Source organism: Oryza glaberrima, chromosome 9 (genome assembly GCF_000147395.1).
Source record: "Oryza glaberrima chromosome 9, OglaRS2, whole genome shotgun sequence".
Classification (NCBI taxonomy): domain Eukaryota; kingdom Viridiplantae; phylum Streptophyta; class Magnoliopsida; order Poales; family Poaceae; genus Oryza; species Oryza glaberrima.
The window spans coordinates 10878574-10890711 of record NC_068334.1 but is presented as its reverse complement, the minus strand read 5'-3'; the positions used below and the strand labels follow the sequence as shown (position 1 = coordinate 10890711).

The 12138-nt window shown below is 37.8% G+C and overlaps 1 protein-coding gene across 1 annotated transcript; it reads right to left on the bottom strand.

Moving 5' to 3' along the window:
• Positions 1 to 6567: 6567 nt before the first annotated feature.
• LOC127784042 (heavy metal-associated isoprenylated plant protein 23-like) lies at positions 6568 to 8266 on the bottom strand. The gene is made up of 2 exons (XM_052311222.1): positions 7866 to 8266; positions 6568 to 7271 (listed from the first exon to the last, which is right to left on the bottom strand). The coding sequence occupies exons 1-2, from the start codon at positions 8029 to 8031 to the stop codon at positions 6955 to 6957; spliced, it is 483 nt and encodes a 160-aa protein (XP_052167182.1). The 5' UTR covers positions 8032 to 8266; the 3' UTR covers positions 6568 to 6954.
• Between the last annotated feature and the right edge of the window lie 3872 nt (positions 8267 to 12138).

Here is a 12138-nt window from a genome sequence, read left to right as displayed (position 1 = left end):
ATATTAGTCATCAAAGAGAGATAAAATCATTTTTAATAAAGAAGACTAACCAACTAAATAATTGGTGGATTTATTATCCTAATGTGTGACCTAGTTTTGAGTCGAAATGCAAGACTTTTTCTAAATAAAACCGTTGTCGTTTTGAATATAATTAATTAAATAAAGGGTACGTAATCACAATCACGGTATTTTTTTAAGTTGTTTCTGTTGGTGTGAGCATTGCGTAACCCGTGTGTTCTATTTAGAGTTAATTTACAACATATAAATTTTAAATTTTAAATATAATATTTTTTTCATCTCTAAATTTTTTTTCCTTAATCATTACAATTATCATCAATTGGAAGAGGGCAAATTTCTCTAATTTCAAGGTTTCCATTACTCTGCCCAATCGAGAAGCTTGAGGTGCTTTCTTTTCTCTAATTTTTATCTCTTATACTTCCTCCGTTTCACAGTGTAAATCATTCAAGCATTTCCCATATTCATATTGATGTTAATGAATCTAGATAGATATATATGTCTAGATGCATATATTAGAAATGTTAGAATGACTTACATTGTGAAACGGAGTGAGTATAATTTATAGATTTATCTTACAAAGTATAGCACTGTCACTTGGACCAATATAGGCTTGCAGTTCCAGTGCCAGCTTTAGAACTATTGATGATTGATAGATTGATTAGAATAAAATATTCGTATAGAAATTTTAGTGTAAATACGGTAGAAAACTAAGTGACATAACTGGTAAACGATTACCTTTTAGTGATTACTATATTTATTTATTTATTTTGTTTTCACGGGTTTTACTTTTGGTATTATCGACACTGACTCATGATCAACGATGTATTTTCACTTCATCACTATCACTATGCGGTCAACCTTTGGTTCTCTCGTTATTTTCCCTAGCTCTCGTGCATGTAGCCGATGTTCTAATACAACAAGGTATGAGTGTATGACATCGGTTTCTTTTGAGGATGTTTTATAATTAAAGTATAACTAGATGAAAGTATTTTCATAAAAAAATATCTGTTGGCGTCATTTTTCATATACCATGTCTTGATACTTTTATACTCCGTATTTACTAGTGAGTTACTGTTTAGATTTTTATCTTAAGCATTCTACCACTACTTGTTCTAGATAAGAGTGAGTATTATAGGCGCTAGTCTAATTATTCAAATTGAAAGGGTGGGATATAATACACATCCTCTACGGTATGTAGTATGTATTAAGTGTAACCGATATGTGGACGGCACTTTTCTTTAGTCCCACATGTCAGTGTCATAGAGTGCAACATGAAAACTGTTTTTTAAAGAAGAGAATCTTGCTCTAAAAGAGTGAGCTTGCAAGTTAGGAAGGTGGCTCCACGATTCTTTCCACCTTTTAGATAGATTAGGAGCTTGCCTTTCTATAGCGGTGCCAACAATGATTATCAATTTGTCATGTTCCAATAGCAACCACCCAATCTCTACTTAAATAATTGGTAGCTATGTTGCCATTCATATTCTATCTCTTTCAAAATAACTCAACCAAGAATGGATATGGCTCATCATAATACAATAAATATGGATAAAGACTTGTTGCATTGTAGATTGAGTTATTTTGAGACAGAGGAAGTAGACATGAGGTAGAGATGAAATCCTGTAAAAAAATGTATGTAGAAGAGGAAAAGAATAAGAAATATTAGCAGACCATCCAAGAAAATTCCAATAAAAAATCATCATGCAAAATAGAAGGAAATTCCCTTCCAATGATCTAGATATGCAGTCCGGCCCATTTCAAATGTCTTAAGGTGTTTGAAGTATGGGCTTAACACTCCACTTATATACTTCCATGCATACCTATTAACCATCCCTGTTATTTGAGAATTGCGTATATAGTAGTAATAAGGTGTCCATTTTTCACTTTTAGATAATTTTGCTTGTGGTGTTTTAATAAGTTTCTGAGTAGGGATAAAAACAGAGCTGATAGTTTTCATCCACTCTAGACAAAAACAAATACGGATATCGTTTGGAGTGGACAGTTCTCGGATAATACGGATATGGATACGCATATGAATATTTTTTTTCCTGGATATGAATACGAATATTATATTGGAGTTTCCGACGGATACGAACAATAATACAAATATCCTATGAACAATGCTATTCGGATATCAGCTGAAGGTATAAAACACAACCTATTTCTTTCTAACTCTAGACCTTCAACCTACCTCTTTAGATTTTAATAGTAATCCATATCACAACCATAGTTCCCGCTATTAATATTATTTAAACTTTTAAATATTTTTATAAATTACATTGTATGTTATATGTTATAATATCGACTAGACATGCATTTTGTACCAGTATAATGATGTACATGTTGAAGTTAATTGATATGTTTTTAGTTTACAATGAAACTTTTTTTTTGTGTAAAACGAGCTAATTGTGTGTGATAGTATTTGTCTCTATTAGTAGTTTAGGTCTTTTTTATTGCGAGAAATATTTGTTTCAGTATTCCTGTCTGACTATATTTGTCGAAATAATTGTTATTTGTTTATGTATCCGAGCTATTTGTATTTGTCTTATATCCGGCTAAAGGTAAAAAATAAATATAGTATGAGCACTTTCTGTCTGTATGAGCTCTATTTTCATCCCTATTTCTGAGATGAGGTATGTTTTGTACTAGTAGATCATAAGCCAATACAAAGACAATAAGATTTGTCATAATTGTAGTGTAGCTGAATGGCAGAATAGCTAAATGATTTTGTGTTCACTCCTTAATTAGAATATAAATGAACTACTATAAAGTTGAAAATAGGCTTTTAAAGAAAACCATATTTATAAAAGTTTTACGAAAACCGCGCCGTTTATAAACTTGCGCAGCGTATCACATTAACCCGCCATTTTATTCATTACTTCCTCGGTTTCACAATGTAAGTTATTCTAGTATTTCCTACATTCATATTGATATTAATGGATCTAGACATATACGTTTCACAATGTAAGTCATTCTTGCATTTCCCACGTTCATATTGATGTTAATGAATCTAGATAGATATATATATATATGTCTAGATCCATTAATATCAATATGAATATGTGAAATACTAGAATGACTTACATTGTGAAACGGAGGGAGTAGAATGCATGGTTTAAGCACCTTGCTGACACAAACTTAAACAAATGAATAGTACAGTAAAAAGCGTAATAAAGGTTTTGCCAATAGCTAAAACCTCTGTTATAATTAAGTAGTAATTAATTATTCAGTTTTCGTCGCAGAGGCCATACCAACGTGGCAGGTTTAGTTAGTGGCGCAAGTATTTGTTTCAGCTTCTCATTCGACTTCATCTCCGGCAGTCAATTGTGGAGTATCAATTCTGCACTTCTAGTCGAATGTGCAAGCATGTGATGCATGCTTTGATTATTCCATGGAAGCTTCGCCAAAAATAACTTTTGCTTTGTGAAACACGGTCTATTCGTGTCGACACCAAAATTCGTCCGAAAAGCTTTTTGTTTTCTTTCAGAAATTAGAGAAAGCGAGGGAAAAGAGTTTCAGCTTAAAATTATCCATCTTTAAAACTGCATTAAAGCATGCAGAGACAGGAAATTCTGCTTTTCAAAGCATTGTAGAGCTGTGATTATTTGACCGGATCTTTTTAATACTCCCTATCGGCCGATAGACTACCGTTTACTGATTTTTGCTATTTATCTGTCTTGTTGGTTGTAGGATCAAACCATCTTATACGCTTTTAAACTAAAAAATTAGACCTGCACTAAAGTAAAGCAAATCTTTCAGGCCATGTGTTTTCCATCAACACTAATACAATACATGCACCTAATAAAATTAAAGATCTTGGGAGTGCAGGATTTAGAAAATCATAATTTAGGGAGGATAAGGTGCTAATTAATTGTATTAATGTATACACGTCTTATATTATGAAACAACTTTAAAAAGTAGTTATTTTATATATTTTAGAATGGAGAAAGTAGTTTAAAGCTATTAATCATCTGTTTGTTTGCTGATTTGTTAGTCGCAACTAAACTTTCAATTTTAAATTTTAATTTAGAGTTCATTTGAACGATTTTGTTCATTGTAGTTCATTTTTCATCATTATCTTTTAAATCTTAATTTAAAAACATATATAATAAAAGTTTTACTCATAAATAATTAATTGTTACTTTGTTCCTTTTTCACAACTTATTAGCCATAGAGCTAATAAGAGGCTTAGTTTAGGGCACAAGTAAGCTTAAGACTACAACGCAATCCATCATTTTGGGCCGCCAATTTTGTATAAGTGGATTATTCCCCGTGTAAGAAATGAGAGGGGAGAATTAGACCGATCCCTTGTCTATAAAATTTGGTGGGGTTCAATTACATATATTGATATTTACAATTAATCCTCCTATCTCCTTCCTCAATCCCTATGGGAAATGGATTAACCGAACAAATCCCAATATTGGGGATAGTTGTGACGAGTGTTCAAATGATTGGAAATAGGGAGGTAAAAGTGTATGTGCTTGCCACTAGTTGGTATTAGTGCAGCGACAATGTAGACATAAGGGGGTCTTAAGCTTTTTAAATAAACCTTATACATTATGATAGGAGACATTTGGTTGAGCTAGCCATATGTATAAAGACCACTCACAAGGAATAAAAAAAAATCTATCACGCTTTCCTCTCCCATAATAGTGCGACTTTCTCTCCATCTCTCAACGGTTAGTCTTGGGTTCATGAGGTCTACCTTAATACCCTTTAATATCCTCTCTTGTACATGACTTCAGTGGGACCTATATTATAAGTAGTCAACATTAATTGAGCATGCCCTTAAGGGCTTATTTGATATGGGGACTAATGTTTTTTTAACAGCCAATCAACTGACGTTTTATTAATAGAAGGGAGTTTAAGTATACACAGCCAAAGGCCAAAAGAAAAGGAAAATTGTACATACTTGAGTTCAAACAAACTTGCAAGTCAACTCTCCTTACACCTCACGGCAACATTCTCTCAATGTGTTTTGCGTCGGCCAGCCCCTGCGATTGATTCTTTGTTACACTGACGCCTCTTTCCCTCTAAAGATTCTCACATTCCTTCCCCTCCAGATTTCCCAAGCAATGAGCAAGAAGACTAATTTGAGCTCTTTGTGATTTGATGCTTCCGGGTTGCTTATTCCTTGTGCCCATCAATCCAATAGGTCAGTACTGTTGTTCCACCTCGAGATGATATGTCCTTGGCCTAACCACATGAGTACGCCAAACCAGATTTGCTTAAAGATCGGCATTCAAACAATAAGTGGTTGACGGTTTCTAGGTTTCATAAGCATAGCTGGCCGAAGTAATTATTTGGCCACCCCCTAGCTTGCAATTGGTCGACTGTCCACATCCGATTTTGCAGCACAAGCCAACTAGAGACGTTGCATTTTACCGAGGCCCACGCTTCCTAGGTCAACTTTGTTGATGGCGAGATTACCATTCCGTTGAATTGGAATTGATAAGAGGATTTTGCACTAAACTCCCCATTGGTTGTCCATCGCCAAACGATCGAGTCTTGCACTCTGTCTGTCAGTTGTGGGGGTACTTGTGCTAGAACCCCCAAATGTGGAAGAATTCAGTGAGAAGGGCGATCGTGAGGCTGTGGCGGATGTCGCTGATCCATCTTCCTTGCCGCATGGCTTCCTGAACCGTGCGGTTCTTTCTCTTGGAGTGCCTGTAAAGATTTGGCACTTGGCTTTTTAGGATTTGGCCAGCAATCCAATTTGATTCCCAGAAGCTCGCTTTTCGTCCATCACCAATAAGGACTTTGGTTGATGTTGCAAACATGTTATTATCCAGTTCATCGCAAGATGTTTCGGTTTCTATTGAAGGTTTGTTTGGTGCCCTCCATTCATACCAGAGCCACCTCAGCCATAGGGCTCTACTTTTTTTTCTAAATTGGAAAATCCAAGGCCCTCATAATGAACAGGAGAGCAAACCTTGGGCCAATTGACCTTGCATTTGCCTCCATGCATGTTCTCATTTCCAACCCATAGGAAGCGTCGCCTCGTTTTGTCAATTTCTTGAAGGGATTGTTTTGGTTGTTTCATTACCGTGATAATGTACATCGGGATCGGGATGGCACTTACAACTTTGTTCATCATAATTCCTCCCCCCCCCCCCCAACCCCGCATGCATACAAACAGTGATGGCTCCAATCCCGAGAGACAACCCTTTATCTTATCATGGATGGGCTGAAAATGCACCTTGCACAGGCAGCCTGGGATGAGTGGCAGCAAATCAATGGGAAGTTTGCTCTTGTCCTAGAGAAATCTGGGGACTAATGTTGCTATGTGCGATGATCAATTTCTATCTTGGTCACAAGTGTGACAAGATTTAGCGAGAAATGGAGTGTACACATAAGAACTAGTGAAGTACTGGCACATCATCATAATTATAAGAGCTAACCGGTTAACAAAGCGTGACACGTCTAAGGTTTAGAATGATAACTGTAGCCGCCAACCAATCAAACGTACCTTTAATTAACTTGCTTATTCTAATTGCTATTACCAAAAGGCAATGGCCGGACGGAAGAAATCCAGCTGCACCACCAAGTACAAGCATATCATGTATTTTATTAACTCAACCATATGTCTCATAACAGCACACAACTCCATACATATATGTATATTGTAATCTAATCTACCAACCTAATTAAACTATATATACGGAGTAGTATAAATAAAGCTATATGGGCTAAGATTCCAATGCACATGCGACAAGAGACCAAAACCGCAGAAAAATCCCTCCTTTCTACTCTCATCTCAAAATATAAGAATCTATGACTAGATATGATATTTTCTAATACTATGAATCTAGACAACTGTCCAGATTCTAGATTTTTATATTTTGGAACGGAGGGAATACAATCTCTCATATCTGCACATACATTTCATACATTCATCTGAACTCTGAAGAGATTACACTAATATTCAGTTACAGTAATTCACATGATGGAGCAGGCGTTGGGGTTCTCGTCGCTGAACATGGTGGTGAGTCGCTCCTCCGGCGCGGCGGCGGCGGCGGCGGAGCCGTAGCTGGCGACGGGCATGACGGCGTCGACGCGGCGGACGTGGCCGGGGGGAGCCCTCTTGTCGTAGGCCGGGGCGGCGTAGGGGTGGGCGACGAGGGTGTAGGGCACGTAGGGCCAGATCTCCGCCTTCTTCCCCGTCGCCTGCACCCGCTTCACCACCTTGTGCGGCTCCACGAACCCCTGCACCGTCACCTTGTACTGCTTCCTGTTTATCTCCACTGACTGCACCCCTGCATCCATCCAAATCCAAACAACAATTCAGTTGTCAGTCATGCATGATCGATGAATTGTTCCAAGAACTGCAGAAATTTGATGCTTCTGGCATGAATTCAGAGAGATTTTGGTCGTATGTTTGTTTGTATTAACAAGGATTCTTCACAGATATTAAGTAGCGACATCATTGCAGCCATGCATGAATGATTCCAAGAACTGTATAAACTGAACTTTCTGGCATGAATTCAGAGATATTTTGGTCGTATGTTTGTGTGTATTAACCAAAATCATCACAGAGATTAAGTAATGTCATCATTTAAGTTCAGCCATGCATGATGAATGATTCCAAGAACTGTAGAAATTGATGTTTGTGGCATGAATTCAGGGAGATTTTGGTGGTGTGTTTGATTGTGTTTATACCTTCATGCAGTAGAAATTTGATTTTTCTGGCATGATTTCAGAGATATTTTTGGTCGTATGTTTGTGCGTATTAACCAGAATTGTTCACAGAATGGCATCATTTCAGTTCAGCCATGAATGAAATGATTCCAAGAACTGTAGAAATTGATCTTTCTGGTGAGAATTGAGAGAGATTTTGGTTGTGTTTATACCTTTCATGCTGGAGAGGGCGTTCCTGACTTTGAGCTCGCAGCCGTCGCAGTCCATCCTCACCTTGAGCTCCACCGTCTGGAACTGCTTCCTCTTCTTGTACCTCCGGCGGCTGCTGCTCCCGCCGCCGCCGAGAAGATCAGACAGGTAATCCATGGTGCCTCCCATTGTTGTTACAGTTTCTAAAGTTCTCAAACTCACCGAACCCAACCAGTTGATTACCCAAGAAAAGAACAGGGCAAGAACACTTCACCTAATGATCGATCAACCTGTTCTTTTCTCGTACAATGGCCAGTCACTAGCTAAGCTAACAGATTGACAGTCACACTCAGAGCAGAGAGGCAATAATCGAGACAGATTGATTGCAAGTTTGGAATGGACCTGAACTCTCTGAACCTTACAAGAGTTTGTGCGTGTATATATAGGGGAGTAGTGAGTACAAGCTAGCTAAGCTGCTTGCAGCCAGTGAGAAAATGTGGCAGCACAGCTAAGCCAAACCGTGTGCAGTTTGCTGAAACAAGTTTCCCCTGAGATACCTTGCCCCCTGCAACAACCCCTTTCTGCTGAATTCACCTCTCAACCGACTTCAGATATTAGACATGGAAAGGCATGTAGTAGGGCAGGGGAGCTATCAGCCAACCCCACAGATGAAGAGGCTTTTGCTGTGGCCGGCCATTGTCAGCAGTAAAAGTTTTATCCCCCCTCTGCTAAGCAAAAGGAAACTGCAGGAGGGACACCAGGGAGGAAAAGAAGATGTACTTGTGTTCCTTGTGCTGGCTACCTTTTTGGTTCATAATTTGATTATTCTTTCCTTTCTGAATCTGCAATATAAATTTCATAGTGATATTGTGATACTAGTTAAGAAAATATAAGCCGAATAATATTTGCGCAAACAGCGTGAGTTATTGAACCGAACAAAATTGTTCAGGATTTGATCCACCTCTTTGAACGGAACACTATATCAAGATTAATTTTCAGAGAATTTTACTAGGTAAATACTGCGAATATTGCGCAAAATTGGCGCGATCCTCATGATTGCATTGGCTCCCACTCTCAACTGGTTTCAGTTTCTGAAAGGCCACTACAACCTGGGCATGAATTCTGCACAACTGAAAACATGGGGTCATGCATTTGCTGTGTGCTGGGTGTGAATGATGGTGGTGCCTTTGTGCTTCAGTTGTAAGTAAGCTGTCAACAGGAAGAACAAACAGAAACAGGTATAGTGGGGTTCTACTAAGGGACAGGTAAGCAAGGAGCAGCCCAATCAGAGGCTGCCAACTGCTTCATGGTGATTGCTGAGCTGTCGTTTTGCTCCCTCATTGGGTAGCCAAGGCCCCAGTTTTCAGGTCTCAAAATATTGTGTGATTTGGCTCTGAATTGTAGTTCCTCTCTGCTCCTTACATCTGGCCCTGAAAACACTCAGAGATTCTGCAAGAAATCTGTGTTTGGCAACACATGGAGTATACAGCCAGAGGAGGTGATGATTGATTGGCAAATGACAATGTTTATGGAAGACAAATATACAGTCAGTTCTTCCATCTTGTCTGGTTGTGATAAATTTGCATGCTATCCTGCTTGCAGTCCACTCATTACATGTATTAAAAAGTACTATTATATTATAATTCACATAAATATATGCATGGTTTTGGCATGGGTTATGATTTTATCAGTCGAAGAAATCTGTGTGAAGAATCCGGGAGAACCACACAAGTAAGACTGCCTTTTCAACTAAACATGCCACTATAATCTTGATCACTTTATAAGATCCGTGCATATTTTTCAAAATCAGTTCACTATTGTAAGATCATAAAACATATTTATACTTTGATTTTTTTTAAGCAATAGAGCACTAAAAAAAAGCTATACCACCATATATATTATATAAATTGTGCATGTCTCTAACTCGTGTGTTTTCCACGCTAATCATTGGAACTTAACCGAAAGCAAGGACAAAATTAATCTTTTTAAGCTAGTGAAAGCTACTCTGTTTTACCTTACATTGAAAAGTGAACTTTTTACACTACTTTGCAAAGTAAAATGGTATGTGAAAAGGACTAGCCACTTATGTGAAACATGGTAGTAATTTCTTCACTTTGAAGGTGTTGCCTAACCTCTTTAGACCCCAGCCGGCCAGTCTTCTTTTAATAAATTTGTGTCCATTTTATTTGGAGAAATAGTGTGCCTTTATTCTTTTAAGTGGATACCAATTTGTTTGATCAGAAATTAATGGACACCAATTCAACACAATTTGATAAAGTAGCACTAAGATATGGAATTATTGAAGGTATATGCACACATCAATTGTGCAATTGCACAGAGCAGCTAGCCTAGAGCTAAAATCTACATGATTTGAACTTAAATACAATATCTGCTTCACTAAAGGTTGTGCTAAGCAAGATTTATATCATATTATTGTAACCCTGTTAATTATCAACTCATGATCAATTTGCTGAGAGTGATTAATCTATGGAGCTCGAGTATCTTGGGGTTAGGGATGCAAGTGGGATGGGCAAGCATGATTTTTTTACCCGCTTATCTCACTTCTAGTTCATTTTCTCTTCGAAAATTTGTACTACCATATAGGAAATGAAACTAGCAGCGGGGTTTTGTGTGGGTAGTGGGATTACTCACTAGCAATGTCGGAGCGTGCTGGTATTTGTTATGGTCACAGATAAGTCCGCAATTGCACGGATACTATTATAGAACTTCACTTTGGAGTATTTTAAGGATATCAAATCACAAGAAATATGTATGTACATCTAGAAAAAGGATTCAACTAAGGACAACAATAAATGGTAGGCTTAGGCTAGAGGATTCCTATGAGTTAATTAATTACTCTCTCCGTCCCAAAATATAAGCATTTTTAGAATAGTGAGAAGTCAAATATTTTCAACTTTGACTATTACTTCCTCCATTCCAAAATATAAGGCACAACCACTCTTAACCCAAAGACCAAGAAATAATTATTATCACCTCATAGTTTGGATTACCCTAATAAATATAATACATGCACCCAATAAAATTAGAGATCTTGATGGTGGAGGATTTAAATAATAATATTTGAATGGAAAATATGTGCTAGTTAATGACATGCATGCATGCACGCCTTATATTATGAAACAACTTTAAAAAGTAGTTATGCCTTGTATTATAGAATGGAGGGAGTAATAACAAGAAAATAAAAAAGATCAATCGTGCAAAATTGATGTTACTAGATTTATCATTAAAAAACTATCATAATATATAACTCTTTTTATTTAAAATATCTTACTTTTATAGATATTGTTGGTCAAAGTAGCATCTCGGAGACCGTTTCAGAATCCAAAAATGCTTAAATTTTGGGGCGGAGGGAGTATACTTAAGTTAAAGGTAAAACTCTATCGATTGCTTCGGATACCAGCTCTCCCAGCTATGTCTATCCAGCTGAGTTCGACCTGTAGCTCTATGATGTACCCATACGTGGAGGGATACGAAGGACGGACTGAACTGTCACCACCTGTCGCCTACCTCACTTTCCATGGAGCACACAACAAACGAAGGCAACATCTAACCTAAACACCACGTCTACGTTATCGATTACTACTCTAGCCTCGGCCAAAAAAATTTCTTCTTTATCCAGAGTCTTAGTATTAGAGCACTCAATATAAATATTAAGCGACGAACCCACAACGATGACAATACATCTCACTTAAGTAAGCTAATTAAATACCAGAAGGGAATCTCAAATACTTACTTATATTGAAGAAGCATCAACTGAGGTACAAACGAGGAGAGAGGGCCAACAACTCCGGCGCTCCTCCAGGACTCTCTTGAAGATAGGCCAACATCTGTAGAACATCCCAGACAGAAAACCAACATTTGGGAACCACACATAACTTCCATTGGGACTTTAGGATCTTGCTCCACATATCAGCAGATGGCGAGAGGAAGGAAAGGCAGTTCGGCCGACCTAGTGGTTCAACCGACTCCTTTGGCCCACCTCTTGACCTCCCTTCTACTGGGGGGCTGCCTGGTGGGCCCTTTGCATATTGTATCTTGGTTGGGTTTAATTGTTGGTGGTTTTGATTGACATGTGGGTCCTCCAATTTGTGTATTCGTGTCCGACTATCCGGAGGTGTATTTCATCGTATGGCGGATGGTTTTCGTCCATAATTCACCTGCATACAAATATTCACCAAGATTTGTGAAAATAGTTAGTAATAACCACTACCTCTAAGTTTGGTATTCCACTTTATATTCTTTCATTTGTTTTTATGCATGAATTGACGGTCGGAT